The sequence below is a fragment of the Cetorhinus maximus genome, chromosome 3, assembly GCF_964194155.1.
Source record: "Cetorhinus maximus chromosome 3, sCetMax3.hap1.1, whole genome shotgun sequence".
Taxonomy (NCBI): Eukaryota; Metazoa; Chordata; class Chondrichthyes; order Lamniformes; family Cetorhinidae; genus Cetorhinus; species Cetorhinus maximus.
Window position 1 is genome coordinate 108,735,645 of NC_135881.1, and position 27,581 is coordinate 108,763,225.

The 27,581-nt window shown below is 46.6% G+C and overlaps 1 protein-coding gene and 1 long non-coding RNA gene across 2 annotated transcripts in view; one reads left to right on the plus strand and one right to left on the minus strand.

Annotated features, from left to right (window-relative positions):
- The window catches only part of thsd7aa (thrombospondin, type I, domain containing 7Aa), a 536,154-nt gene that overhangs the window by 269,072 nt on the left and 239,501 nt on the right, over positions 1–27,581 (minus strand). The window contains exon 3 of the mRNA XM_078538824.1: positions 80–328. Coding sequence (XP_078394950.1) covers positions 80–328 — 249 coding nt within the window. The remainder of the gene's footprint in view (positions 1–79; positions 329–27,581) is intronic.
- Positions 162–27,368, plus strand: LOC144678845 (uncharacterized). Its single transcript, XR_013576195.1, has 2 exons — positions 162–298; positions 27,126–27,368. It is a non-coding gene; the product is annotated as an uncharacterized LOC144678845 (long non-coding RNA).

The following is a 27,581-nucleotide window of genomic DNA, read 5'->3' on the forward strand; positions in this document are numbered from 1 at the left end:
TATCTGTTGTTTAGTCAGTTGATCAATTCTCAGCCTGATAGTTAGGCGAACACTAAAACTTTAAGAACAGCAGACTTACGTAACACAGGGTGGCACACCTTCCCCTTGGGGAGCACAAGGTTCTTTTTCCTCTAGGGATGGACACTCTTTCCCACCGCCAACAGGAAATTGCTTAATACTGGATGTTCTGGTACGGAGTCCTTTAGTAGAGATCACACTGTAACAAGTCTTTGAACATGGGCTCCATTGGGACCATTCTGAGGTTTGACAGTCCTTTGGAACTACACAGGACTGGAAGGTAATTGGCAGCTTTTCTTGTGTGCAGAAGCTGACAAAAAAAGACAAAGATTTAATCAGTTCAAAACCCATTTCAGTACATTTTTTAAAATGTTTATTAATTGAAAAGCTTTCCATTTAACCACCATATAACATAATTTACAACAATTTTGGAAAGGAGTTGAAATGAATCATTCAAAACTATCAACACACCCACATTAATGAAAAAACTCACATGTCAGCTCCACACTTCCAGTGCAAACCTTCCGATATATTTGAAAGGTTTCGCCCACTTTCAAGGCAGAAGTGAAATGATAATGCGCGGTCAGCTGTGCAGGCGGGGAGTGGAGGGAGAGTCAGGCCAGTGCTCTTTTGCGCATGTGCACGGAAGAGCGCAGGAATCTCCCTGAGGCATGTAGCTGCCACAGGGAGATTAAGTTGTTAATGAAAATTTTGAATAAAGGATCTAAAAAATTATTTAAACATGTCCCCTCATATGACAGTGTCACATAAACTGAGACATGTTTATGCATTTCGCAAAAGTTATTTCATTGGGAAGAATTTTCCCCCCCGTCGGGGGGGAAGTGCAGGAGCGGGCGCGTCTCCGATTGGCGCCCCCAGTTGGGGCACACCGCCATTTTATGTGGGCGGGCCAATTAAGGCCTGCCCAGCGTGACATCCACCAGGAAGCGCTGCTCCCTGTGCGGACGTGGGAGGATTCCCTCAGCCCGAAAGTGCGCTTTTTCGCGCATGCACACGAAATAGCGCACTCATCTCCCTGGGGCTAAGTGCTACCTCAGGGAGATTGGCGCCAAATTTAAATATGGTCACTGTACAAAAATAAAATTTCCCTGACATGTCCCCTCATGTGACATCAAACTTTTGTTAAATTTTTAAAAACCCTCATGGAACCTCACCCCGCCTGTGGATGAGGTTTCATGCTTTTTCTGAAGCCCTCCAGGGTTCCCGGCCTGCCCGTCAACCTGATGGTTGGACAGGCTGGTCCATTAATTACTTGAATTAGTTTTTAAATAGCCTCAATTAGCCGTTGACAGGTCAGCGGGTGCACAGCTGATTCAGCTGCGCCCTCGCCGACCTGAAAGTTGGAATGACGCGGGGTGAGGTTGGGAGTTCCACCCGACATCATCCCGTGTCATTTTATGTGTCGGCGATCAGGCCCTTCCCTCCGCTCGCCGACCTCAATATCCTGGCCCTTATTTCATTAAACCTTCAGGAACCTCATCCCACCAACCTTAGGGTTGGATGGGCAGCGGTGTTAATGATGTTAATGACTTTCTTAATGGTCTTAATAGGCCTTTGACAGTTTGGCCGGCGCACGCCTGCCGAATGCAATATCAGAATGACACATGCCGATGCCGGGACGCACGCCTGACGTCATCTCACATTATTTTGCATGTTGGCGTGTCGGGCGCACCCCCAAACGCCGATGGCAATATTCTGGCCATAGAGTTCCGTAGCAATATGAATTTGCTACTTTTAGAGATTTAAAATATACAAATAATTGGATTAAATATATTATCATTTAAGTGTTATAATCACAGGAGAATAGATACAGGAATCAATTTCTTTCACATTTTGGATTTAAAAATGATAGTTTTAATAAAGGAAATTACTTTCTGACAATTGTCCATAAACTTATACCAAAGACTCAAATAGCCAACCCTCAACCTGAAATTCAATGGGTAGCTGCTGAAAAAAATGGCAAAAATTAGGTTGGGTACTTAAGGGAAAGAGATGCTGAAATTTCCATTTACTGTTAGAACACTGCTATATTACATTGGCGCTTTGGGTTGATGGCAGCCAGTCACAATATTAGTATGCACAATCATCTAATGGTCTCTTTTGGAGTTTGATCCTGCTCTGTTAAGTGCATGAGAAGCATATTATTTGAAGAGAAATGCTGTTTAGTTCACATCTTCAATCTCACCAGTGCAATACAGGTAAAGCTACATCGAGACAAATTTTCATGCAGACACTGTTTTTCAAATGGCCTGATAGAGCCAGAGCCAGAAGTAGCATAAAAAACAAAAACAGAATTACCTGGAAAAACTCAGCAGGTCTGGCAGCATCGGCGGAGAAGAAAAGAGTTGACGTTTCGAGTCCTCATGACCTCATGACTCATGGTCATAAGGACTCGAAACGTCATCTCTTTTCTTCTCCGCCGATGCTGCCAGACCTGCTGAGTTTTTCCAGGTAATTCTGTTTTTGTTTTGGATTTCCAGCATCCGCTGTAGTTTTTTTGTTTTTACCGGAAGTAGCATGTTGGGTGTCACAAATGCTTGCACTGCAGCAAAAACTATACTCACTGAAGAATGATTAGTTCCTATGTGAACTGTGTGGAGCTCTCTTAACTGAGTAATTAACTTGGAATAATATTTCAAATAAACCATGAGCAGGACTTTTCCCTTGTTGGGCAAGCCCGCCCAGCGAGAAACACATGCTTCAGCACTCAGTGCTGCCTGTTGGGGGTGGGGGAGGGCAGCGAGAGCGCAAATTCACACATGCACATTGGAAAAGCTCCGAGGCAGCTGCCGCAATTCAAAAAGCTCCCGAGGCCTCCCCCCAATGCCGAACTGAAGATTCTGCCCATAATCTTTGATCAAACTTCACCTCACCTTCCTGTTACCTCAACATATCCTTCAATTACTTTTCTCCTCAGAAACAGATCTTGAATTCATTTTTACTGATGCTTCCCTGGCAACTTGTACCACACTGATTTGAGTGAAAATAGATTTTTATCCACGTTGAAGTTTTTAGCTTGTAATTCTGCTAAAACCAACATGTAAGAGACTAAATTGGTGCCACCTTCTTAAAAGGGAACACATTGGCTGGGATTTTATGCTGTCACCCTCACAGGAGGGGGTTGGCAGGTGGATGGGTGTAAAATTGGGTGGCATGGTGGTTGCGTGGTGCCCATTTCTTATCTGCTTCTGCTGGAATTTTATCAGCAGTGGGGTAGATATTGGGTGGCTCATCTGCTCTTGGGCCAATTGAAGCACTTAAGTGGTCAATTAACAGCCACATAAGGGCCTCCTCCTGCCACAGGTGGCATTTTACTGGTGGTGGGGGCTGGGGGTGCTAGCCATGTGGCGAGGCCATCTGGTAAATCCTGGTTGTCTGGCTGTGGGTCTGAGGGAGGGTGGGGGTTCCCTCCTGTTTGCCACCCTCTGCCAAATAGAGGTCCCCCACAATGGCAATGGCTGCCCCCCACTTGTCACACTTCTACCTGGACGCCTGATTGTAGCTCGCCACACCTCACACCGGGGCCTGCTTGACTTGGTGAAGTCAATTAACAGCCTGCCAGCCGTAAAATCATGTCAAGGTTTCCCAGGCGTCAGAGGTAACCTCGGCTCTGATTTTCCAGCCAGAGGTACCTTCTGCACAAAAAAATCCAGTGATCAGTTCAGATGCAGACATCCAAGCTACACCATTTTTTATATGTAAATTGATTAAACTTACATTAGGAAATGCTAAGTGTCTGTTAACTTGGATGCTTGAGGTCAATTAGAAGCACTTTAGAACACCGATAGACTCTGATCTGATAATGCTTCTTAATTTAGCTACAATAGGAGACTTATGCATGAAGATGAGGCACGGGTGAGGTATTAAATGAATGCTTTGCATCAGTCTTTATCAAGGAAGAAGATGTTGCCAAAGGACGGAATTTTCCATTCCTGCTGACGTCAGGCGTCATGGTGGACATGAACGGACAATATGGTGGGAAAGCCAAAAATCAGTTTCATGCCATTATGAAACACATTTGCAACCGTCCACTCCGCCCGTTAATGTAATACATCTGCATCTCATTATAAGCCCAGCTCGCCAGGATCATTCCCCCACGCTGGATCATATATGTGTGTAAAACACGCTGGTGGGCACAATACGCTGGCATGCATCTGGTGAGCTGCACTTCGAGGGGAACTCAGAGGTGAGTGCATAGTAACGCGCAGCGATCATGATGGACGCCTGTTGGGCCTCAAGGTTGAGGAGTCGCGCATTCTTGTGAGGACACAGGCAAGTTGCTTTCTCCCAGCTGGCTGACAGTGCAGTGCCAGGGCAAGGGCTGTCCTGCAGTTGAGGTGAGTTGTGGGGGGCTGGGGGGGAAGTGGGGGGGCGGTGAAGGCTGCACTGAGGTTGAGATGAGTTGGGGGGGGCAAGGACTGCACTATGGTTGAGTCGAGGTGGGGGGGGGGCAAGGGCTGCACTGCAGTTGAGGCAAGTTGGAAGTAGGGGCCAAGGGCTGCACTATGGTTGATGGTAGTGCAAAAGCATTGAGGGTGGAGGGGAGGGAAGTGGCCATGCATGAGGGAAACCTTGTATAAAGTGACCATTCCTCAGTAGCTGAGACAGTTCAGGCGCAGCCACATTGGCATGTTTGGACTCGGGCATCCAACTTATCTGCCCATTCAAGCAATACAGAGGCCTGAGAGTGCCACCAAATGCTCCAAAGCTCTTTGTCCCATGGGCACAGACTGCAAACTAATGATCATTTTACTGGACTGCAGAACAACTGGACAACTGCGCATATTGTACAATCTCCTTGCGAAAGCTGGCCATGGAGCAGTCACTGGTGAAGGCGCTCACAGCCCCTTGCAATGTCATCATTCAGGTTTGGACCAGTCTCCCCCACAGTTCAATCTAACAGCGCAGCCTTGCATTGTGGGTTAGGAGAATGCCTGCGCCTGAGCTGAGAGCACAGCATGCAGTCCAGCGGACGAAGCTGCCGCCATTCGATCAGGTGGAGTGGGGCGGAGGAGGGTGGGGTTTCGGGCAGCCATGCAACGCACTAAACTCTGGTCATCAAAATGGTTGCTAGCGCTCTCTAGGATGTGTTAAGGGGTCTTCAGACTTAACCAAGAGTGGTTCTTAGCGTCTCTCTCTCTCATTCTACAAGAGTACAACATCAGGAGCATGGTGACCGAGCTAAATGCCTCATGGCTTTTAGAGAGTGAAGACAAAGGAGAAGAGAGTGACAGAGGGGCCTGGCTGGGCAGATGGAGGAGCAGCACCCTCAGGAAGAAGGGGCGGCTGGGGCTCCCGCTCACACCACTGAAGAGCCACAGTGAGCTGTCCCTGGTTGGCACCTAGCGAGACTCAGGCTCTTATAGACACTGCCTTTCATTCCTGAAAATGACCGAGAATGAGTGTCACTGAAGACTGCGCATGTCTAAGGGACTGGTCGGTCACATCTGCAACCTGCTGCAGGATTTGGTGCCACAGGGAAATGGAGGGCATCCACTGCCAGTGGCCATGAAAGTGGCGGTGGTGCTCAATTTCTATGCCAGTGGCTCCTTTCAGTGCTCCACAGGTGACCTCTGTGGGACATCACAAGCCTCCACCCACAAATCCATTCATGAGCTCACGGACACCATCTTCGCGAAGGCACAGAACTTTGTGTGTTCCGCTGAGACCAGAAAAGCCAGGATGCCAGAGCAATTGGATTTGCCCAGACCTCAGATGCAGGGTGCCATTGACTGCACTCATGTGGCGTCAAATCTCCATGGCAAGAAGCGGTCAACTACATCAACCGCAGGGGCTTCCTTTCACTGAACATTCAGCTGCTGTGCGATCAACATAAATGCATCCTGAAGGTCTGCGCACCATTCTCAGGCAGTGTCCATGACTCCTACATCCTTAACAGGTCTCAGATCCCTGGCGTTTTCCAGGGTCCACAGAGGATGCAGGGTTGGTTCCTCAGAGACAAGGGCTACCCGCAGAGAACATGGTTGATGACACCCATGCAACAGCCTCAGACTGCAACAGAGAGAAGGTATAATGAGGCTCATGCTGCAACTTGCTCCTTGAGGAGCAAACCATCAGGATGTTGAAAATGAGGTTCCGGTGCCAGGACCGGTCTGGTGGAGCCCTGCAGTACAGTCCACAGAGGGTGTCACGCATCATCGTCACCTGCTGTACCCTTACAAGCTGATGCTGCAATGGGGAGCAGGGAGGAGCTGACTGAGGAGGAGATGGAGGAGCTGCACGTCTCCTCCAATAATGAGGATGTTGATGGGGATGAGGGTGAGGAGATCATTGAAGGCGAGGAAGCCAGCAATGAGGCAAACACACTGGCCAGACAACGCAGGTGCGCTCGGGATGCCCTCATAGCTGCTAGATTCATGGAGGATAATGATGACATGCAGTGAGGAGACACCATTGATCCTCACATTGCATCTGTGAGCTTTTAACTCCTGTGTAGCTGTTGGCAGCGCACATACCTTAATAGTCGCTAGATTCCAGGAGGATGATGACAGCATGCCGTGAGAATACTCAATAGATCTTCACATAGCCTCTGTAATGTCTGACTCCTGTCTAGCTGAGGGTAGCTCACTTGGGCTCTGTGATCAGGGTCATATCATGGAGACGCAGCAGTGAAACTTTAAATGCACCTGATCCTTTGTCAGCCGTCAACACCTGACCCCTTCAGGAGCACAGTGTCACCAGTCACAGATGCTGAAGGGATAGGGGGTCAGCCTCACCTCAAAAGGTACTGAGAACACACAGAGAGAATGACAGAACTCTGTTATGCCTGCCCACTTCCCTTTAAAAGGGAACCTGGACAATTGATAATGGAAAACAAGGAGATGGCAAATGAATTGAACATGTATTTTGCCTCAGGCTTCACTATAGAGGGTACAAGTAACATCCCAGAAGCACCTATAATAAGGGAGGGAGGAACTCGGGAAAATTACAATCACCAGAGAAGTGGTGCTGAGTAAATTGTTAGAGCTGTGGACTGACAAGTGCCTTGGTCCTGATGGATTTCATCCTAGGGTGTTAAAAGAACTGGCTAGTGAGAGAGTTGATGCATTCATTTTAATTTTCTAAAACTCCCTAGATTTGGGAAAGGTCCCATAAGATTGGAAGACAGCAAATATAACTCCGCTATTCCAAAAGAGAGGGACACAGAAAGTGGAAAATGACAGGCCAGCTAGCCTAACATCTGTCATACAGAAAATGTTAGAAGCTATTATTAAAGAAGTTTTCGCAGGGCACTGGATAAGTTCAAGGTATTCAGGCAGAGTCAACATGGTTTTGTGAAAGGGAAATCATGTTTACCCAACTTACTGGAGTTCTTTGAGGAAGTAACATGTGCTGCGGATAAAGGGGGTGGATGTACTGTACTTTGATTTTCAAAAGGTATTTGATAAGGTGCCACACCAGGGGTTATTGCATAAAATAAAAGCTCATGATATAGGTGGTAACATATTGGTATGGATAGAAGACTGGCTGGCTAACAGGAACCAGGCATAAATGGGTCTTTATCTGTTTAGCAGGATGTGACAAGTGGTGTGCCATAGGGATCAGTGCTGGGACCTCAAATGTTTACAAATTATATAAATGACTTGGATGAAGGGATGGATGGGATGGCTGCCAAATTTGCTGATGATACAAAGATAGGTAGGGAAGTAAGTTGTGAAGAGGACATAAGGAGGCTAAAAAAAGATATTGATAGGCTGAGGGGTAGGCAAAGATCTGGCAAATGGAGTATAGTGTGGGAAAATGTGAAATTGTCCATTTTGGCTGGAAGAATAAAAGAGAAGCATATTATCTAAATGGTGAGAGATTGCAGAGCTCTGAGATGCAGAGGGATCTTGGTGTCTTAGAGCATGAATCACAAAAGGCTAGTATGTAGGTACAGCAAGTAATTAGGGAAGCTAATAGAATGTTATCATTTATTGAGAGGGGAATTGAATACAAAAGTAGCGAGGTTATGCTTCAGTTATACAGAGCACAAGTGAGAGCACATCTGGAGTACTGTGTACAGTATTGGTCACCTTATTTTAGGATCAATGTAAATGCATTGGAAGCAGTTCAGAGAAGGTTTACTAGGCTAATACCTGGAATTGGTGAGTTGTCTTATGAGGAAAGGTTGAACAGGCTAGGCTTGTAATTGCTGGAGTTTAGAAGAGTAAGAGGTGACTTGATTGAAACATATAATATCCTGAGGGGTCTTGACAGGGTGGATGTGGAGATTTTATTTCCTCTAGTGGGAGAATCTAGAACTAGGGGTCACTTTAAAAATAAAGGGTTGGCAATTTAAAATGTAGATGAAGCAACATTTTTTCTCTCAAAGGATATTGAGTCTTTGGAACTCTCTTAAAAAGTTGGTGGAAGCAGAGTCTTTGAATATGTTTAAGGCAGAGGTGGGTAGATTCTTGGTAAGCAAGCAGGTGATAGGTTATCGGGGGTAGGTGGGATGCAGTTTTGAGGTTACTATAAGATCAGCCATGACCTTATTGACTGGTGGAGCAGGTTCGAGGGGCCGAATGGCCTACTCCTGCTCCTTGTTCGTGTGTTCATACATATGACATTCTGGCAGTGATGACAAGCACCTTTGAGGTGCAGGCATTACTAATGTGTCCAGTGAGTGTGAAATCAGACCATCACTTTGGTCATAAGGTTACACACTGCACTGGGAAGAGGCCCTGGACTGAGACACCTGCCTTTATCTTGTGCGGGAACCAAGGTTTCACATCAGAACAAGGAGCCATAGGTAAGGAGACATTCTTGTGAGTTTGTTTTCAATAGTGAACATTATGTACATGTGATTAACATCCATGCCCAGGCTGTGCAACTACATCTTCCTAACCTTCCTAACCCTGCCCCTATGCCTTGATGCTCCCCTAACATCCACAGCGGAGGTGGAGACAGTCTGCTGGCTGCTATTCCCTGGCTTGAAGGGCATGGGGGTCCGAGACTTGGAGTGCTCCGACCTTCCTTCATGACCCTGCTGTGTGGCAGTGGCACCCTCCTCAGCTTGTGGAACTGGAGCTGCTGAAGTCATGGGAAGAAAGGATTTGGATGGGCTGGACACTCCCAGAGCCACCTGGGTGAATGGCCCCAGGGTGTTAATCTGATGATCCTCCTCCCTGTGGGTGCCCAAAGGACCCTGGCTGACTCTTTGAGGAGAAGGTGAAGGTAGAGTGAGATGGAGCTGCCCTGCCACCTCTCGCGTTGTCACTGTTGGAGTCAGCGATTGAGTTCAGCTCACGCTGCAGTGACGTCCTAGACCAAGATCTCCATGGCAGCTCCCCTCTTACCAGTGTTGACCTCGGTGTGTTGGCAGACTGGTGCTATCACCTCAGACTGAAAGTGGACGGACTCCCCCATCGTGCCTTGCAATCTGAGGAATGCAGCGGACATCCCTTCCTGATGTTCCCAGGCTTGCCTTTGCAGCTCCAGCAACTGTGACATGACCGAGTCCAGAGGCTCCTCATCTGACTCCAACTCAGCAGATTTCTGGCTTCCAGCAGTCCTCCGAATGCCAGGAACTTGGGAAGTCCCTGCCACCACCTACTGTGGATCAGATAGTGCAATGTGCTCACCAGATTGTGTCCCTGAGGCTACTCTAGAACTAGGTCCCAACGAGGTGTGTCCCCCTGCGCTGGTGGAGGGTGAGGGTAAGCGCTGTGATGGTTCTTCAATTGGGGTTTCAACAGATTCCTCTTCCGAGGTGTCTTCAGGGCTTGAGTTGAGGCCCTGGGTCGTGGACTCACTCAGCTGTAATCCAGATTTGTGCACAAAAGCAAGGAGAGATAATTAGTGCATGGCAGTGGCCTGTGAAACAGGACACATCACTCACAGCATGGTTGTCTGACATATGTTGCTTTGCTGGATCGTCACTTGACCACTGCCGACCTCACTGTCAGCACAGGAACGGTCCAGATCTTCGCCGGCCAGCTGTATGACTCTATTTTCAAAGTCCGTAAGGACCTTGATTTCAGGCATTCCTCTACCAGCCTGCGACCTCTCCCTCTTGTTGTGTGCCAGCTTGTCTTGCGTGAATAGAGATGGAGTCAGTGCAAGCAGGATGCCTGCCAGGCCAGTTGATAAGTATGCCTGGCATGTGTGGGTGGTGAGTGGTGCCATGGATGGTATGAGGGCAATGAAGGTGTGTGAGAGAGAGTGAATGGTGATGTCCCTTGAACTGGCAGTGTGGATGTATGATGGATTTGTGAGTGTGAGAGTTGAGAGTAATGAGAAGAGTGATTTACCCTGGTGGAACAGAAGAGATCATTCATCCTCTTTCGGCAGTGGGTAGCTGTCCTCTTTTATAGGACGTTGGCACCTACTACCGCTGCCACCACCTCCCAAGCTGGATTGTTGATGTTGCTGCCCCTCCTGCGGCCAGAGAGGAGATCGAGGAAATCACGACAGGCCTCCATGGCATCCAAAAAGTGTTTCCAGGGATGCATCACTGAATCGGGGGGAAAGGTGGAGCTACATTCTTCTTGCCTTTCAGGGCTATGTTTTCTGAGCAGTAGTCATGAGCTGGAAACACTGAGAGGTGTGCATGCACTTTAAAGATGGTGCCCGGCGTGCAGAAGTGGCGAGGTGATGGTGTGGTTTGGCAAATGAAAGCCTGCCCATCAACGAATCGGCATGTTTCCCGGGAATGCACAATTAACGAGGCAGGTTTGGGATGATACGGTGTGAAAAAGCCGCCATTGCAGCTTGCGGGTAAAATGTTCTTTTTCCCGCCTGCTACTGCACTTAGTGCAAATCTGGGACAATTGCGCCCAAAGTCATAATGAAAGAGGAAGTGTTTGAGATACCGGATGAGGTAAAACTTTCTAATGAGAAGGTACTAGAACGACTGGCTGATAAATCATTCAGATGTGGTCTATCTGACGATGGAAGTAAAGATGGAAATTGTGGAGGTCGTGGTCATAATCTTGCAATCCTCCTTAGATACAGGTGGGTTACCAGAGGAGTGGAGAATTGCAAATATTACATCTTTGTTCAAAAGAAGTGTAAGGATAAACCCAGCAACAATAGGTCAGTCAGTTTAAATTTTGTTGGCGGAAAAGCTTTAAGAAACAACATTCCGAGCCAAAGTTACCGATTACTTAGACGAGAGTGGATTAATTAAGAAAAGCTAACATGGATTTGTTAAAGGCAAATTGTATTTAACCAACCTGTTAAGTTTTTTGATGAGGTTGATGAAGATAATGCAGTTGATATGTTGTACATGGACTTCAAAAGGCATTTGACTGAGCAGGTTTAGCCAACAAAGTTGAAGGCCATGGAATAAAAGGGGCAGTGATACATGGATATGAAATTCGCTAAGGGCTGAATTTTACGGCTCCCCGTTGGGTGCGTTTTTGGTGTGTGGGCAAGTAAAATACGAGGAATGGCTAGCCCACCACCTTCTAGCCCACCACCCCAAGCTGTCCCCCATAATACAGTATTGAGTAGGCACTGAAATCGGCAGCTTGCCTGCCATATGTGAATAAATACTTAAAGGTCAACTGAGTTTGTATACAAGCCAATTGCCTGCACAATAACATGTTTGGCATGGGCAGGCAGGCAAGATTGGTTAGCCCTTCCTTTCAAAAAATTTTTTTTAAAGGATGGGAAAGAAGTGGGGAGGTAGGTGGGGGGGGGGGGGGGGGGCTACCCCCCTGAAAGATAGTAACCTCTCCTTTCCTTCCTCTCTGCCTGCACTGAAAAACCAACACCACCCTCCCCACCTCCCTAAAGTGCCTGATCCCTCTCCACCCAATACCCTTGACTTACCAGAGTCTGGGATCAACTGGGTCCTCCATCCTGGCCCTGCATGCAATTCCAGCAGGGCCAATTACTGAACTCTAGTGCTGCTGGGACTGCAAGAGCTGCTGGCCAATTGGATTGGAGTCCTGAGAGCGGACATCCTCCCAATGAGGGGGCAAGTGTTGTTGCAACCCACAGCAGGTCATTACAGTGGGGTGGACTTTTTTTTGTCGGTCGGTTTGCGACTGACTTTTTAGTCGGGAGGAGCAAGCAGTATGTCCCCCATGAAATCCAGCCCTAAGTGATAGAAATAGTAAAGTTGAAAGGTTACTTTTCAGACTGGAGGAAAGTTTATAGTGGTGTTCCGCAGGGATCAGTAAAGAACCACTGCATTTCCTGATATATTAATGACTTAGACTTGAGGATAATGGAATGTTCCTGCCTTCTGCCCCTCCTCAACTGCTGGACCCCCTCATCTTGCGATCTGGCATGAAGAGCAGGCTGCTGCTGGTCTGAGCATGAAGCTCTTGCTTTATACCTCTCCCATATTCCCTAACCCCAACCTTCCACTTTTCTAATATCCTGCTTTTAGATACCCAAGACCTGCCACATGCCCAGCCATAGAAACCCCAGGAGGAAGAGAAAGCAACAGAGAGCACTGCTGAATAGGCCCCACCACTTGGTCCAGCACTCGCAGCTCAGATACTGGCACTGCGCGTACCCTGGAGGCTAGTATAGAGTTGTCATCAGCACGTGGTGGGTCTTCCGGTCATGAGTGGGCTGCAGCCCGGTCAGGGGCAAAAGATGGTTAATTTGTTATCTCCCCAGAAGGCGAGGTCACAGACAAGTTCTGCTGCAAAGGACTCAGATGATGATCTTGGTGGGACAGCACAAAGGGTACCACTGATGGGAATGCACACCAAGATGCTGGATGCATTGGCTGGCCTGCCAGACAGCATCTTCCACAGCATCCCCCAACAGGGGATCAGGTTCTAACATGGCAGAGGGCATCGCACAGAACTTGCTCTCTCTGCAGCCTCTGCTGCCTCCCTAACTGTTGCAGCCTTTGTGGAGACAGGTCACCTACTCTTCTACCCTCCCTGTGAGGATGCAGCAACACTTTGCAGCAAATCCTGGAGCTCAACACAAAAACCTCCGAAATGCTCCAGATACTTCCATACATGTTTGCAATAGGATAAGTTGTCAACAATAACCTTAATTCCATTTTGGGCGCCTGGTCTTTTCAGGAACACTAGTACAGGGCCAATCTTGCAGCCTCACAACCGATCTTTGAAAAGTGATAAATGCACATGTGCACAGGGTTGTTATGGACCAAATTTGGAATCCTGGAGTCACATCAGCTGATTGGCTGTGTGATGTCAGGAAAGCACCGATTCAAAACCTCCCAGTGCGTGCAGGGGATGTACCTATGGTGCATTGCACCCCTGGGAAGTGATGGTACGCCTCTATAATGCTGCTCAAAGTGGTGCTATGCCATTGAATTTCTAGCCCTATATGTGGAACTAACATTGGACATTACTGACTAGTGCTCAGTTTTTCTCTTGACATGTGATGCAGTGAAATGTGATCATATTACTGTTACATGTTACTTCAGATGCTTGACTATTTATTAGGCTCAATGGTCCATCACTTTTCCAACCATGCTTGAGGCTCTGACACTCGTTGTGCCATTTAGTTTTTCCAATTTGGTCTACGGTTGTTTACTGTTTTATAACTTTGATTTGCATTATCGCTCCTACTTGTTATACAATAAATAACTTCGGGCTAGTTTTCAAGCTCATAACATTCGATGTGCATCAACTCCCAATGCACTGGAAATGGGGCCAGGGATCTGTAGCAAGGGCTCTGTGGCCTTTTTGTGCATCATGTGTGTTGCTCTGGGGGCAACTGCACAGGGAAGGAAGCTCTTAATTGAAACAGGAAAAGGGTCAATAAATGAAAGAAAGATTTGCAGTTGTATAGCGCTTCTCAACGGACATTTCAAAGAGCATTACAGCCAATGAAGTATTTTTGAAGTGTAGTCGCTGTTGTAATGTAGAAAACACAGCAGCCTGCCAATTTGCACACAGCAAGCTTCCATAAACAGCAATGTGATAATGAGCAAATTGTTTTTGTAATGTTGATTGAGGGATAAATATTGTCCAGGAGGGTGGGGATAACTCTCCTGCTCTTTTTTGAAATAGTGCCACGGGATCATTTACGTCCACCTGAGGGGGGAGTTGGGCCCTAGTTTAATATCTTTTCCAAAAGACAGCAATCCCGACAGTGCAACATTCCCACAGTATGACAGAAGTGTCAGCCTTGATTTTTGCACCCAAGCCCTGGAGTTTGAACCTTGTGATGTAGAAGGAATAGTGCTACCAAATGAGCCATGGTTGTGATGGAAATGACATAATTGCATCTTCTGTGTCATTTTCCAGAGACAGAACTGGGCTGATGCCTTGAAGAAAACAGGTGTCAGAAACTCAGCAATAGGACTTGCAGGGCTGGAATAGACTGAAAAATTTGTAGAGAAACAACTAGCAATGCTCACTAGCTGAATTGCAGTAGGGGAGGGATCGATTGTGCTGCTGTCAGAAATGCAGCCAGGACACCAAATATACCAATCAGGCTTTACAATGCTGTAATCACCAAGGCATCATTTAAAACCTGCTGCCACATTTTGTCTTCGAACTGGCTGGATTATAAGGTTGCCAAGCCTTCCAGAATGGCCAGGAGGCTCCAGGAATCACCTCTAATCTCCCAGTGGTTATTAAAAGCACTTGAAGAGATTTTAAAATGATGGGATTCCCCATTAATTGATCAACTCTTGCCCCAGCAGCCACAGAGTCCATTTCACTGAACAGCATTTCACAAACAGGTGAGGCAGCACTCATGCGCAGGTGCAGCAAGCTTGATGACATAGCACATTACATCAAGGCTACGCACGTGTACTAACTCAGTTCTCGCTGCTTGCTGCCCTGCCTGTTTTTTTTCCCCCAATGGTACTGAGGTGAATGTCGTGTGAGCCAGTAGGGAAATTAACGGTTCTGCAGAAAGCTGGTACAGGGAGTGAGGCCATGATCCCAGGGATGGAGCGCGCAAGTCTGCTAATCCAAACATCAGGAGAGAGCAGGCCAGGGCTGCAACCAGCCAGAGAGTGGAACCCAAGGCTGCTGTTTGTCAGCGCCCAGTGTGTCTGTGCTCAGAGGATTGTCTTTCACGAGCCCTGGCGTGTGTGTATGTTTGGGGGCAAGTGGAAAGACTGGGGTCTGAGCCGGAGGGGGCGAGGATTTAGCAGCGGCTGCTTTAAAGGGCACCTGACTGCAGTTCCAGCAGGCGCCCGGGCACAGTAGTGCCTGAACTAGCCAATTCTAAACAAAGCTCCAAAGTATTTTTGTTTATTCATGTGCCTCAAAGAAACCCATCTTTCCCCACTAGTGTCTGGGGCTTTGGACTTGCCCCCCCCCCCCCCCCCACCCCGCTCCCCCCCCACCCCCCACCCCCCCACCCCCCCGGATGGGCTCACCTGCTCGCACCACGCCAGCAGGATTCTGTGACGTCACTTCCCCAGGCATCTCCCGAAATATACCTAGTCAGAGTTGGCAACTCTACTGGGCCATTTAGTTTTTTGACCCAATTTTCTGCATCTTTTGATTGTTTCTTGAAAAACTTTGCCAATATTTGTAATGTCAGGTGTGCACCAGTTACCAGCATGTTATTCACAGGAAAAAGGAACAGAGACATGTAGGGCCTCTGGCTCTTTTGTTCATGACCCTCGGGGTCAAGTATTTCCTGGAGGCAAATAGGGAACGAAGAAGGCTCTCAACTTAAACAGGGAAAGAATCAAAATCTGCTAACTCCACTGTTTGTCATGCAAGTAGTCCTGTGTTTTAGCTTGACCAAGTTGGCATCTCAATTTTAGGTATGCCCTCTTGAACTCTTCATTGAACCAGGATTGACCGCCCGTTTGATGGTGATGATTGAGTGACAGAAATGCTAAGTGATGAAGTTACAGATTCTGCTGCTGCTGATAGCCCACAGTGCCTCATGGATTTGTTAAATCTGTTCTAAATCTATCCCATTTAGCACGGTTATAGTGCCACACAACACAATGGAGGATATTTTCAATGTGAAGACAGGACTTCGTCTCCACAACCATGTGGTGATCACTCCTACCAACACTGTCATGGACAGATGCATCTGCAATAGGTAGATTGGTGAGGATGAGGTCTTGCTGGTTCCCTCACCACCTGCACCAGGCTCAGTCTAGTAGCTATGTTCTTCAGGACTCAACCAGTTCAATCAGTAGTGATATCAAGCCACTCTTGGTAATGGACATTGGAGCCCCCAACTAGAGTACATTCTGTGCCTTTCCCACCTTTAATGCTTCTACCAATTGGTTGTCAAAATGGAGGAGTACTGACTCAGCAGCTGAAGGAGGGTGATAGGTGATAATCAGAAGGACATTTCCTTGCCCATGTTTGATCAGATGCCATGAGACTTCATGGGATGCAAAGTCTATGCTGAGGACTTTCAGGGCAACTCCCTCCCGACTGTATACCACTACGCTACCAGGTCTGGTGGGTCTGTCCTGCCAATGGGACAGGATGTACCCAAGGATGGTAATGGTGGTGTTTGGAACATTTCCTGTAAGGTATGATTCAGTACATTTGACTATGTCAGGTTATCGACTAGTGTCTGGGACAGCTCTCCCAATTTTGGCACAAGCCCCGAGATGTTAGCAAAGATGACTTTGCACGGCCGACAGGTCAACACGTTTGCCATTGTCATTTCCAATGCCTATAGCTCGACGCCTGGTGATCCGTCCGGTGTCATTGCTTTTAGAATTTGTAGTGGTTTGTTCCAATTGAGTGGCTTGCCACGCCATTTCAGAGGGCATTTAAGTCAACCACATTGCTGTGTGTCTGGAGTCACATGTAGGCCAAACCAGGTAAGGGTGGCAGATTTCGTTCCCTAAAGGGCATTAGTGAACCAGATGGACAATCGGCAATGGTTTCATGGTCACTATTACCATGACTAGCTTTTAATTCCAGATTTATTATTTAGTTGAATTTAAATTCCACCAGGTATGGTGAGATTTGAACCCATGTCCCCAAAGCAATAGCCTGGGCCAATTATAATTAGAAATAAGCTATATTTTGAGTATTTTATTTATATCCAATGTGTCTTTGCAGTGTGGATGATCAGGACTGTCTGTCCACATATTGCTTGTAGTCTTAGTTTGGATGCACACACTGTAAGAAGATTCAGATTAAAGCTCTATACTCCCAGTGTGACTGACAAGCAGTCATGTTGTTACATTGTGTTACCATGAAAGCTGTTTCTGTGTCTGAAATAGAAATTATTAGGGGATTGCTTCAGAGAAGCAGGAGCTTGACAATGTGAACTCAAAGGTAAAACTGAGGCAAAAGCATCACTGGGTTAATAACCATGTTGCTACTGAAGTTAACTCAAAACACTGTCACACTTTTGCCTCAGTAATTCCTTAAAGCAGATGTCTCCAATAATATCTGCACTCAAGTAAAAGATGACAGAAACATCAATGCAGATACTGAAATATATACTATATTTCAGTTAAAAACAGTGCTTATTCATTTGTTTTTTAAAAGGGCAATGGAAGTGAGACCTACAAGGATAGATTTTTCAAATTTGCACTCCCAGCTGGTCCTCCCAGGTGTTTAGCCATTATATTTAATGGATGGTAAATCATGTGAGGCCTGCTGATACTATGGACGCAATATTTTGCAGGTCCTACTGATCTCCCAAATCAAATATCTGACATTGAGGTTCCCATCGGGAGCCAAATTCAGAAAACACAATTGATTCCTTAAAAACGTCCAAGCAACTAACAGCAAAACTATTGCCAGTCCAGCGGGTTTACCATCTAGATTAGAAACATAGGCCTGAATTTTTCCCTCGTCGGGCGAATGCGATCAGCGGGCCCGGAGTGGTTGGGAAACGAGCCCCTGACCGCGATCAGCCCCCGACTGCAATTTCATGCTGGCCAGCCAACGTGAAACGCGCGCTGAAAAGCTCAGCACTGTCGGGGTGGGGGCGGGAGGAGGGTGCATGACGACGTCACCGGGCGTGTGGGTAAGCGCTTCCGCTGAGCTCCCTGAAGGCAGACAGCTGCCTCAGGGAGCTGCAGACTTGCAAGTAATAAAATAAAGCACAAAAAGTCTGCAAAAAATGTCCATGCATCACAATGAAGCACCTGAAAGTATACCTCATAAAAATGCTGTCCCCAGGTGTTTCTTTTTATTTTGTTTCCTAATGAAGATTTTATCCCGCCTTTGGATGACGTTTCATTCCAAAATGTAAAGGCCGCCTGGCCGATTGGCCTGTCTGCCAACTGTAAGTTTGGACGGGCCACGAAAAATCGCTGACAATTGTGCCGTTAATAGAAAATTTACAGCACACGCGATGATTCTCTTACAAGCATTTAGTCTTATGAATGGCATTCTTGATCATTATTCTAAAATTAAAACCAATGAGAATGCTGTAGTTAAAGGTTGCAAGCAACAGTAAACATCGCAATTACACACCCTGTAGGGATTTCCATCTACAGCATGTGTAGCGGTTGCTGTGTACATTATGTTTACAGGTTACTAGCTGCAGAGTGTAGTATTTGTTTCTCATGTTTAATTTAATGTGTGCTGATTGTATCAAGTTACTTGCACATCATTTGTGTTCTGCCTATCCAATCAGACAATCGCCCATGAAATTGATGTTTCTCCCTCCACCTTCACCAAATGTGAGGTTCTTGGTAAGAAACCATAAGATTCAGTAAGATGCATTCAGAAAATTGCTCAAGCTGTTAAAATATGGATTCCTTTATTCTCCTTCTAGACTCCTTCTGCTGGCATATACATAATGTTAGTCTTAAGCGGACGAAATACACAATGCAATTTTCTGTACCCTATACCATCCACCAAATTTGATTCCTTTAAATTGTTTGAATAGACATTGTTTGTATCCTGAACTCTGGAAATCTGTGAGGATGGAATTCCACCATAACAGCTAGGAGACAGCTGTCAAAAACTTTCAGTGTGAGTCTACCTGAGCATGGAGGTCAGGAAAAGGTTATATTATTAACGCTGGGTGCCTGCACCACCAAGAGCGCATCCTAATTGCCTGTCAGTAATAAGAGACTATGAATTCTATGTAGACTGCTGGTACTGGAAGGTGATGTGGGTGCCAAGGCTTCGCTTGAAATATTCTGGAATTGTCCATCACTCCCTATATAAGGGTTTGAAAATAATTCAAAGACCTTTGGGATTTGAGGCCACGGCTCAAGCCTGGCTCCCAGTATAGACCACTTACACTGTCTAAGGGACCAATACATCTTGTTGTGCTGGGTATACAGATGCCAAGTTGAGTCCCAGGCTGAGGATGAGGAAGGTCCCAGCCTTGCAGTCCCTGCTCCCCTATGCACCTGGCATGGCCACGCCTCTTCTGACACAGGTTACATTATTAGGGCTTGGTAGACGATAGCAGGGGAGGCCCGGCCCCAGTTTTTCTAGGACCTGGCCAATTCTTTTGGCCATTTCTGGTGTGTTCCTGCCAAAAGGGTTGCAGAATTTTGGCTCTAAGTGCTTATTTGCTGTTGGCGTATTCGTACTGCAAAATGCAACTTTACATCTTGGAGTACAAAATCAGGGCTTCAATTAAGAAGCTTAACCAGATGCAGACTGTACCCTTAACTGTCATTGGTCTGCATCATTTTAGTTTGACTAAAGTGACAAATGATTACAGTGTGTGTCATGCACTATACTGACCTGGGATTGAAAGATGCTGCCTCTGCCTACTAAAATTTGACATTTAACATCAGTCAATGCTGGTATCTCCCACTTGAATAAACATTAAAAACATTAGTATGTTAGTGCTCCTTTCTGAAAAACTTTTTTTTTGCTACATATTAATAATGCATATGATTCATAAGTTAACTGTGCATGTTTAATTCCACTTAGAGGGCGTAGCATCTCAAATAAGGGCTCCATAAACAATAAATATTGTCAAAAATGTTGATAAAAGCTAACAGATTCTGTTGTTTCTGGCTGTCCACACAACATGTAGCTACTCACAACAGGAGACAGGATGAGATAGTTGTTTTAAGGAACATGAAGAAACATGTTGTCAATGTTCTGTTATTAGATGTCTCTGATTCATGTCAGACTTACTGTATTGTGCAATATTTAATAAATGCAGCAGCAGGACCTAGTTGCAGAAAGCTGGTTCTGCATCAATTTATTTTGTATTATATCACAGTGGGATTTGTTTACATGTGGGTGGCCTGAAGTGCTGTGATAGTAGCTAATTACAATGATCTGAACTGCCCTCTGAAAATCTGCGTACTGACTCCATCTCAAATCCATCATCATCCAGCTTGGCAATTGAAGAACCCAGACTATCATGATAATGTTGAAGTGTTGCCAAACACAGGCATTTGCAAACAACTATTAACTCAATTGGTCCAAGGGGTAAAGTATCATCTGAAACATCAATAGCAAGGTCAAGCAAGCTGCTAACAAGCTGCATCTTGTATCTTGTGTCTTGTATTAGTTGATGGCATTGCATGCGATTTGTTTTCTGACTTACTGTATTTGGCAGTTGTGAGAATGGATTTATTTTTTTAATATTTTTGGGGAATATTGTATTATTCTGTGAAGAAGGCTATGTGTGTGTGTAAATGAATTAATTAAGCTGGGGAAAGGTTACTAGAAGACAGATTGTCTCAGGAGTTTAAAACGTGAAAGGATAGCGGCGTTATGTTTGAGGTACAAGTGAATAGGTTGGGCCTAACATTTGCATTTTTATATAAGTTGAAAGTGTGTTTGAATATCAAAGGAAAGTCAGAGGTGAAAATATACATTTTTGCATCTTGCAGGAGTTCTATAGGTAAATAGAAGAGGATATAATACATTTTATTGACCCAAAAGCAGAGACAAAAGAGAAACATGAAAGATTTTATATTTGGAAGGATTTGAGTTTCAAAAGGGTGTGAAAACAATGGAACCTGAGATGAAAGGGGAAAAAAGGTATTTTAGAGTTACTGTGAAAAGCTTAAGGTAGTTGTGAGCTGTTAGCTGTAGTTGTAGGCTATTGGCTGTGTGAGGAAGATTTCCTGGAAACAGCTCTAGGCTGGGCGAAGATGCAGTTTGGATCAGCCATCCAGTCAAGCCAGAAAAGGCTTGGGCTACAATAATCAGCCTTGTTCTAAAGTCTTGGATTTCCACAGCAGAGTGGGAGAGAGTTAAGTAGAGAGTTGAGTGGTATGACTTGATTAAAGCTATAACAGTTTGCCTTAGGTAATATTACTGGATTTTTATAGTTAAACATCTATAAGGAGTGTTGCTTGGAGGGTGTTTAGTTGTGGGTCTGACTAAGTGGGGAGTGGCGGAATGTGTTGTAAGACTGATTTTAACTGTGTAACTGTAATCTTGTGTGCTTAAGATTTCTTTAAAACATTTACCTTTAATTTTTAAAATTCAAAAATGTTACTGGACTTCTTGCTTTCAGAATACAAAAAAAAAAGGTATGGCCTGTAAGCCAAGTTTCCCTCTGGGATTTCGTTTGCGCAGCAATTAACATCGGCTGTGGTCATAACACAGTAATGTATCTAAAGACACCAGAATTAAGGAATGATTGGACCATTCCATACGAACGTATGAACATACGAACTAGTAGCAGGAGTAGACCACTCGGCCCTTCGAGCTTGCTTTGCCATTCAATAAGATCATGGCTGATCTGATTGTAACCTCCCGCCTACCCTCAACAACCTTTCAACCCCTTGTTAATCAAGAATCTATCTAAGATAAAAACAAAAAGCTAAAAGCTACTGCGGATGCTGGAAATCCAAAACAAAAACAGAATTACCTGGAAAAACTCAGCAGGTCTGGCAGCATCGGCGGAGAAGAAATCAGTTAACGTTTCGAGCCCTCATGGCCTGTTCTGCCGAAGGGCCATGAGGGCTCGAAACGTTAACAAGAATCTATCTAACTCTGCCTTAAAAATATTCAAAGACCCTGCTTCTACGGCCTTTTGAGGAGGAAAGTTCCAAAGGCTCACGACCCTCTGAGAGAAAAAAGTTCTCCTCATCTCTGTCTTAAATGAGTGAACCCTTGTTTTTAAACCGTGACCCCTGATTCTAAATTCTTCCACAAGAAGAAACATTCTGTCCACATCCACCCTGTCAAGACCCCTCAGGATCTTAAAGGTTTCAACCAAGTCACCTCTTATTCCCCTAAGCTCCAGTGGATACAAGCCTAATCTGTCCAACCTTTCCTTATAAGACAACCTGCCCATTCCTGGTATTAGTCTACTAAACCTTCTCTGAACTGCTTCTAACGCATTCACATCTTTCGTTAAATAAGGAGACCAATACTATACACAGTACTCCAGAGTGCACTACTGGGTTTCTTGATGCATTTGATAACAATAACACACAGAATCTTAACATAAATGAAGATCTAAGCCTAGAAATCACTGTTGATGGTGTTAGAGGCCAAATGCTTCATAGGTTTCTTTGTCCATCATTATAATAACAGCGTTCACGTCTTTATTTTATGTGGGTTTACATTTCTTTTAAAATGATATGAAATAATAAGTCAAACATGCCAAGTACCTGATCACCAATATCACCAATGATAAGATATAGGCCGGAATTTTCTGGCTCCGTTAGCGTTGGGCATCATGGCGGGTGGGGAGGAGGGGGGTGGGTGAACAATATGGCGGGAAGGCCAAAGATCAGTTTTACGCCACCGTGAAAACAATTTGAGATCATCCGCTCCATCTGTCAATGGTGGGCTGTGTTTCCCGCCGCCGCACATCGGGAACTTCATTTTAATACATTTGCATCTAATTATAAGCTCTGTTCACTGGGTTCATCCCCCTGCATCAAATTTATCGCCCACATCGGCGTGACTTCAGAACAGCATGCTTCATGACTGCCTTTAAAATGCATGCACCTGGCAACCTGAACTTCAAGGGGAACTCGGACGTGAATGCACACAACCTCGCGCAGTGCTCACGAGCATCGTCCAAAAGACATCAAGGAAGAGGTGCTGCGCATTCGTGGTGGGCACAGGCAAGTCACTTTTTCCAAGCTGGTTATCGTAAGGTGCCGGAGCAAGAGTTCCCTGTGGGTCAGGCCAGGGATGGGGGGGTGTGGCAGGGGTAAGGCACCACGGGTAGACTGGAGGAAATATTCAAGCATATGCCGGGGAGGTGGGGGGAAGTGGGGAGATGAGGGAGGTGGCCACTTGGAAAAGCTTATCACAACTGAGCATTTTTCCATAGCTGAGATCATTCAGCTGCAGCTCCATTGACATGCTTGGAGTTGGGCCTCTGTAGCTTTCCTGCCCACTCAAACAATGCAAAAGCATGGAAGTGCCACCAAATACTCCAGAACTTTTCACCCCTCAGGCGCAGGCTGCAAATTAATGTGTGTTTTAGGGGCCAGGAGAGCAATTGACCGACTGGATAAGTTGTACAATCCCCATGCGAAAGGTGGCCATGGGGCAGTCACTGGTGGAGGCACTCAGAGCCCCTTGCAATGTCTTTATGAAGGTTTGGACCAGTATCCATTATGGTTCAAGCTAATAGCGCAGCCTTACAATGTGGGTTAGGAGAATGCTTGCGCGTGAGCTGAGAGCACAGCATGCAGTCCGGTGGCTGAAGCTGCTGCCAATTGGTCAAGTGGAGTGGGGCAGAGGTGGATTGGGTTTCAGACAGCCAATTTGTGCACTACACACTGGCATTCAAGTGGTGGCCGGCACTCTCCTGCATGCATGAAAGGGCCTTCAGACTTAACCAAGAGAGGTTCTTAGTACACCCATGCTAACCCACGCGTCTCTCTCTTTGATCCTGCAGGAAGAGAACGTCAGGAACATGGAGCCTGGTGATTTAACGGTATGCCTCATGGCTTACAGAGACCAGGGAAGAAAAAGAGAGTAGCGGAGGCACCTGGCTGGCAAGAGGAGGAGCACCTCCCTTAAGGTGAAAGCGTGGCAGGGCCTGCTGCTCACTCAGCTAAAGATCCACAGTGAGCCAGTACTCGTAGGTGCCTCACTAGACCTAGGGTCTTTAGATGGCACCTGTCATTCCTGCAGATGACTGAGAACCAGTGTCGACGAAGACTATGAATGTCTAAAGAACTGGTCAGTCACATACGCAGGATTTGACATCACAGGGATATGAAGGGCATCCACTGCCAGTGGCCGTGAAAGTGACCACAGCACTCAATTTTCACGCTGACAGCTCTTCCAGGGCTCCACAGGTGAGCTGTGCAGGATCTCGCAAGCCTCCACACACAAGTGTATCCAGGAGGTCACGGACACCATCTTCACGAAGGCACAGAACTTTGTGCATTTTGCCTGGGATCAGGAAAGCCAGTAAGCAAAAGCGCTGGGATTGGCGCAGATCTCTAGTTTTCCACAGGTACACGGTGCCATCGACTGCATTCACATGGCACTTAGGTCTCCATGGCAACAAACAGTCAACTACATCAACTGCAAGGGCTTCCACTCGGTAATTGTTCAGCTGGTGTGCGGCCACCACAAACACATCCTGCAGGTCTGCGCACGATTTCCAGGGAGCGTCCAAAACTCCTATATCCTTTGCAGGTCTCAGATCGTTGACATCTTCCAGGGTCCAGAGAGGTTGTAAGTTGGCTCTTCAGGGACAAGGGCTACCCTCAGAGGACGTGGCTGATGATGCCCATGCAAAGGCCTCAGACTGCAGCAAAGCGACGGTATAACGAGAGTCATGCAGTAACCCAGACTTTGGTGAAGCAAACGATAGGCATTTTGAAAATGAGGTTCCGGTGCCACAACAGGTCCGGTAGAGGAATGCAATACAGTTACACGAACACTGCTTACCATAACAAAAGCCATAAGCAAGGGGACATTCTTGGGAGTTTATTTACAATAGTGAACATTAAGTACAAGTGATTAACACCCGTGTCCAGGCTGTGCAACTACATCTTCATAATTTGCCTAACTCTGCTGCTACATCTTGGTGCTCCCCCTGACATACACAGCGGAGGTGCAGGCAGCCTGCTGACTGATACACCCTGTCTGTGATGACCATGGCGGGCATCCTCTGGAGGGCCAAGACCCAGAGGGCCCAGCCTGCTTCTGGGGTCCTGCTTTGTGGCAGTGGTAGCCTCCTCGGCCTGTGGAACTGGAGCTGCTGGGGTCACAGGAACAGGAGGTTCAGATGGGCCGGACACTCCCAAAGTCATCTGGGTGGATGGCCCCGGGATGTGCACCTGCTGATCCTCTTCCCTATGTGTACATGACAGCCCCTGGTTGACATCTTGAGGAGAAGGGGAAGCTGGAGCGAAATCGAGCTGCGTCGCACCCCTCCCATATTGACACTGTTGGAGGCCAACTATGATGTCAGCAATGGAGTTCAGCCTGTGCAGCAGTGCAGGAGCGACATCCTGGACCAAGGTCTCCATGTGGCCACCAGTGTTGACCTCAGTGCGTTGGCATGCTGGCGCTATCACCACAGACTGAAGGCGGAAGGGCTCCCCCATCATCCCTTGCAATCTGAGGAGTGCAGGAGGCATCCATTCCTGATGTTCCCGAGCTTGCCTTTGCAGCTCCAGCAACTGAGGTATGACCGAGTCCAGAGGCTTCTCATCTGACTCAAACTCAGCAGATTTCATACCCCCAGCAGTCCTCGAAGTGCCGGAAACCTGGAAAGTCCCTGTGCCGCGTGCTCTAGATCAGACAGTGCAATGTGCTCACCAGATTCTGACCCCAAGGCTCCTCTACAAGAAGGTCCCACTGAGGTGTGTACCTCTGTGCTGGTGGAGAGTGTGGATGAGTGCTGTGACGGGTCTCCAATTAGGGTGTCATCAGGTTCTTCTTCTGAGGTGTCTTTCAGGCTTGAGTCGAGGGCCAGGGTCGTAGAGCCCCTTGGCTGCTTCCCAGATGTACCTGCCAAAGCAAGGAGAGATAGTTAGTGCATGGCAGGAGACTGCAAAACAAGCATGGTTGTCTGATGGATGTTGCACTGCTGGATCCTCACTTGGTTGAGCACCGCCGACCTCACCGTCAGCACAGCAGCAGTTCAGATCATTGCCGGCCACCGTAAGGTTCTGTTTGCAAAGTCCATGAGGACCTTGATTTCAGGCATCCCTCCACCAGTCTGCGAACTCTCCCTCTTGTTGTGGGCCAGCTTGTCCTGCATGAATACAGATTGAGAGAGTGTGAGCAGAACACCAGCCAGGCTAGATGAGAATGATGTCTGGCATGTGTGGATGGTGAGTGGTGCCAAGGATGGGATGAGGGCGCGATCTGCAGAGCTGATGTAGATATTTGTGTGAGAGAGAGAATGGTGATGTCCCTTGATCTGGCAGTGGGTGAGATCCCTGTGGATGTGTGATGGGTTTGTGAGTGTGTGAGTTGAGAGTGATAAGAAGAGTGACTTACCCTGGTGGATCGGAGGAGATAATTCATCCTCTTTCGAATCTGGATGGCTGTCCTCTTTTGCAGGGCATTGACACTGACCACCACTGCCACCACCTCCCAAGCTGGATTTGTCACCTGCCTGGTGGTCTTCGCCCAAAGTGGGGGTAGAGGACTTCGTGGCAGGCCTCCACTGCATCCAGTAGGTGCCTGAGGGAGGTGCTGCTAAATTTGGGGGCAGCGTGTTTCCTCCCATTAGCAGCCATGACTTTGCAGCAGCTTCCGATCCCTTACAGAGTGTTAGCTCTGTGCAGGGTAGCCATTTAAATTTGGCATCCATATTACTGAAGGCCTGAGATAACGGTGAGGCGGGCAAATCAGAGGCCGCCCCGCCAGCCATCTGGCGTGTATCCCGGGAATGCATTATTAATGAGGCAGGATACACCAGGAGTGGGATGATATGGCGCGAAAACCTGCCATTGAAGCCGAGGGGTGAAATGTCTTTTTTCCCACCCACTACCGCACTTCGTACAAATCTGGGATGATTCCTCCCATAGGGTCTCTTGCAGCAGTCCACTGTCACTACCCGACATTTTCTTTGTGTTGCAATTTTACCCTGGATTTTCTGCCTTTTTTCTTGTGCATTTTAGTTTTATTCATATAGGAGTGCAAGCATGCCAAAAACTGATGAGAACATTGATATTAATTTTTTCTTGGTGTGTTTTCACTCCATGCATTCAGGAAATGTAAGACTGGAACATTTTCAACTTGTCCTTTTCTCTCGATTTTTTTTTTTGCTTCAGTTCATTGCTGCTTAATGTATATATTTTGTCAGTTTGTTGATCACAATTAAATGTTATTCTGTGCTATATGCAATTTCTTTGCTTTCAGGAATATGGAGGACAGGAGAGCAGCTGAAACTTCTAGGAAAGATTGCAGGCAAATCCAAATTGGGAACATATTCTTCACCGTCAGCACAGGAACGGATCATCGCTGGTCAGCTTGAAGGCTCTGTTTTCAAAGTCCATGAGGACCTTGATTTCAGGCATTCCTCCAGCAGTCTGCGAACTCTCCCTCTTGTTGTGGGCCAGCTTGTCCTGCATGAATATAGATTGAATACACATCTTTCTGACATGTTTTGTTTTTCTGGCATGTTTCAGTTTTATTTATTTTAAATTTTGGTGTGCTTTGTTTGATTTTGTCTGTATTAACATTTTATCAGTTATTTAAATTTGTACCTATGCGCTTCTACCTCTCATTCGAAGTTGTGTGTTGCTTGCAGCATGCTGCTTTAAAGCAAAATTAGTGCAATCCCTGAGGCATCATTCCTTTTCCTTTATGAAATTG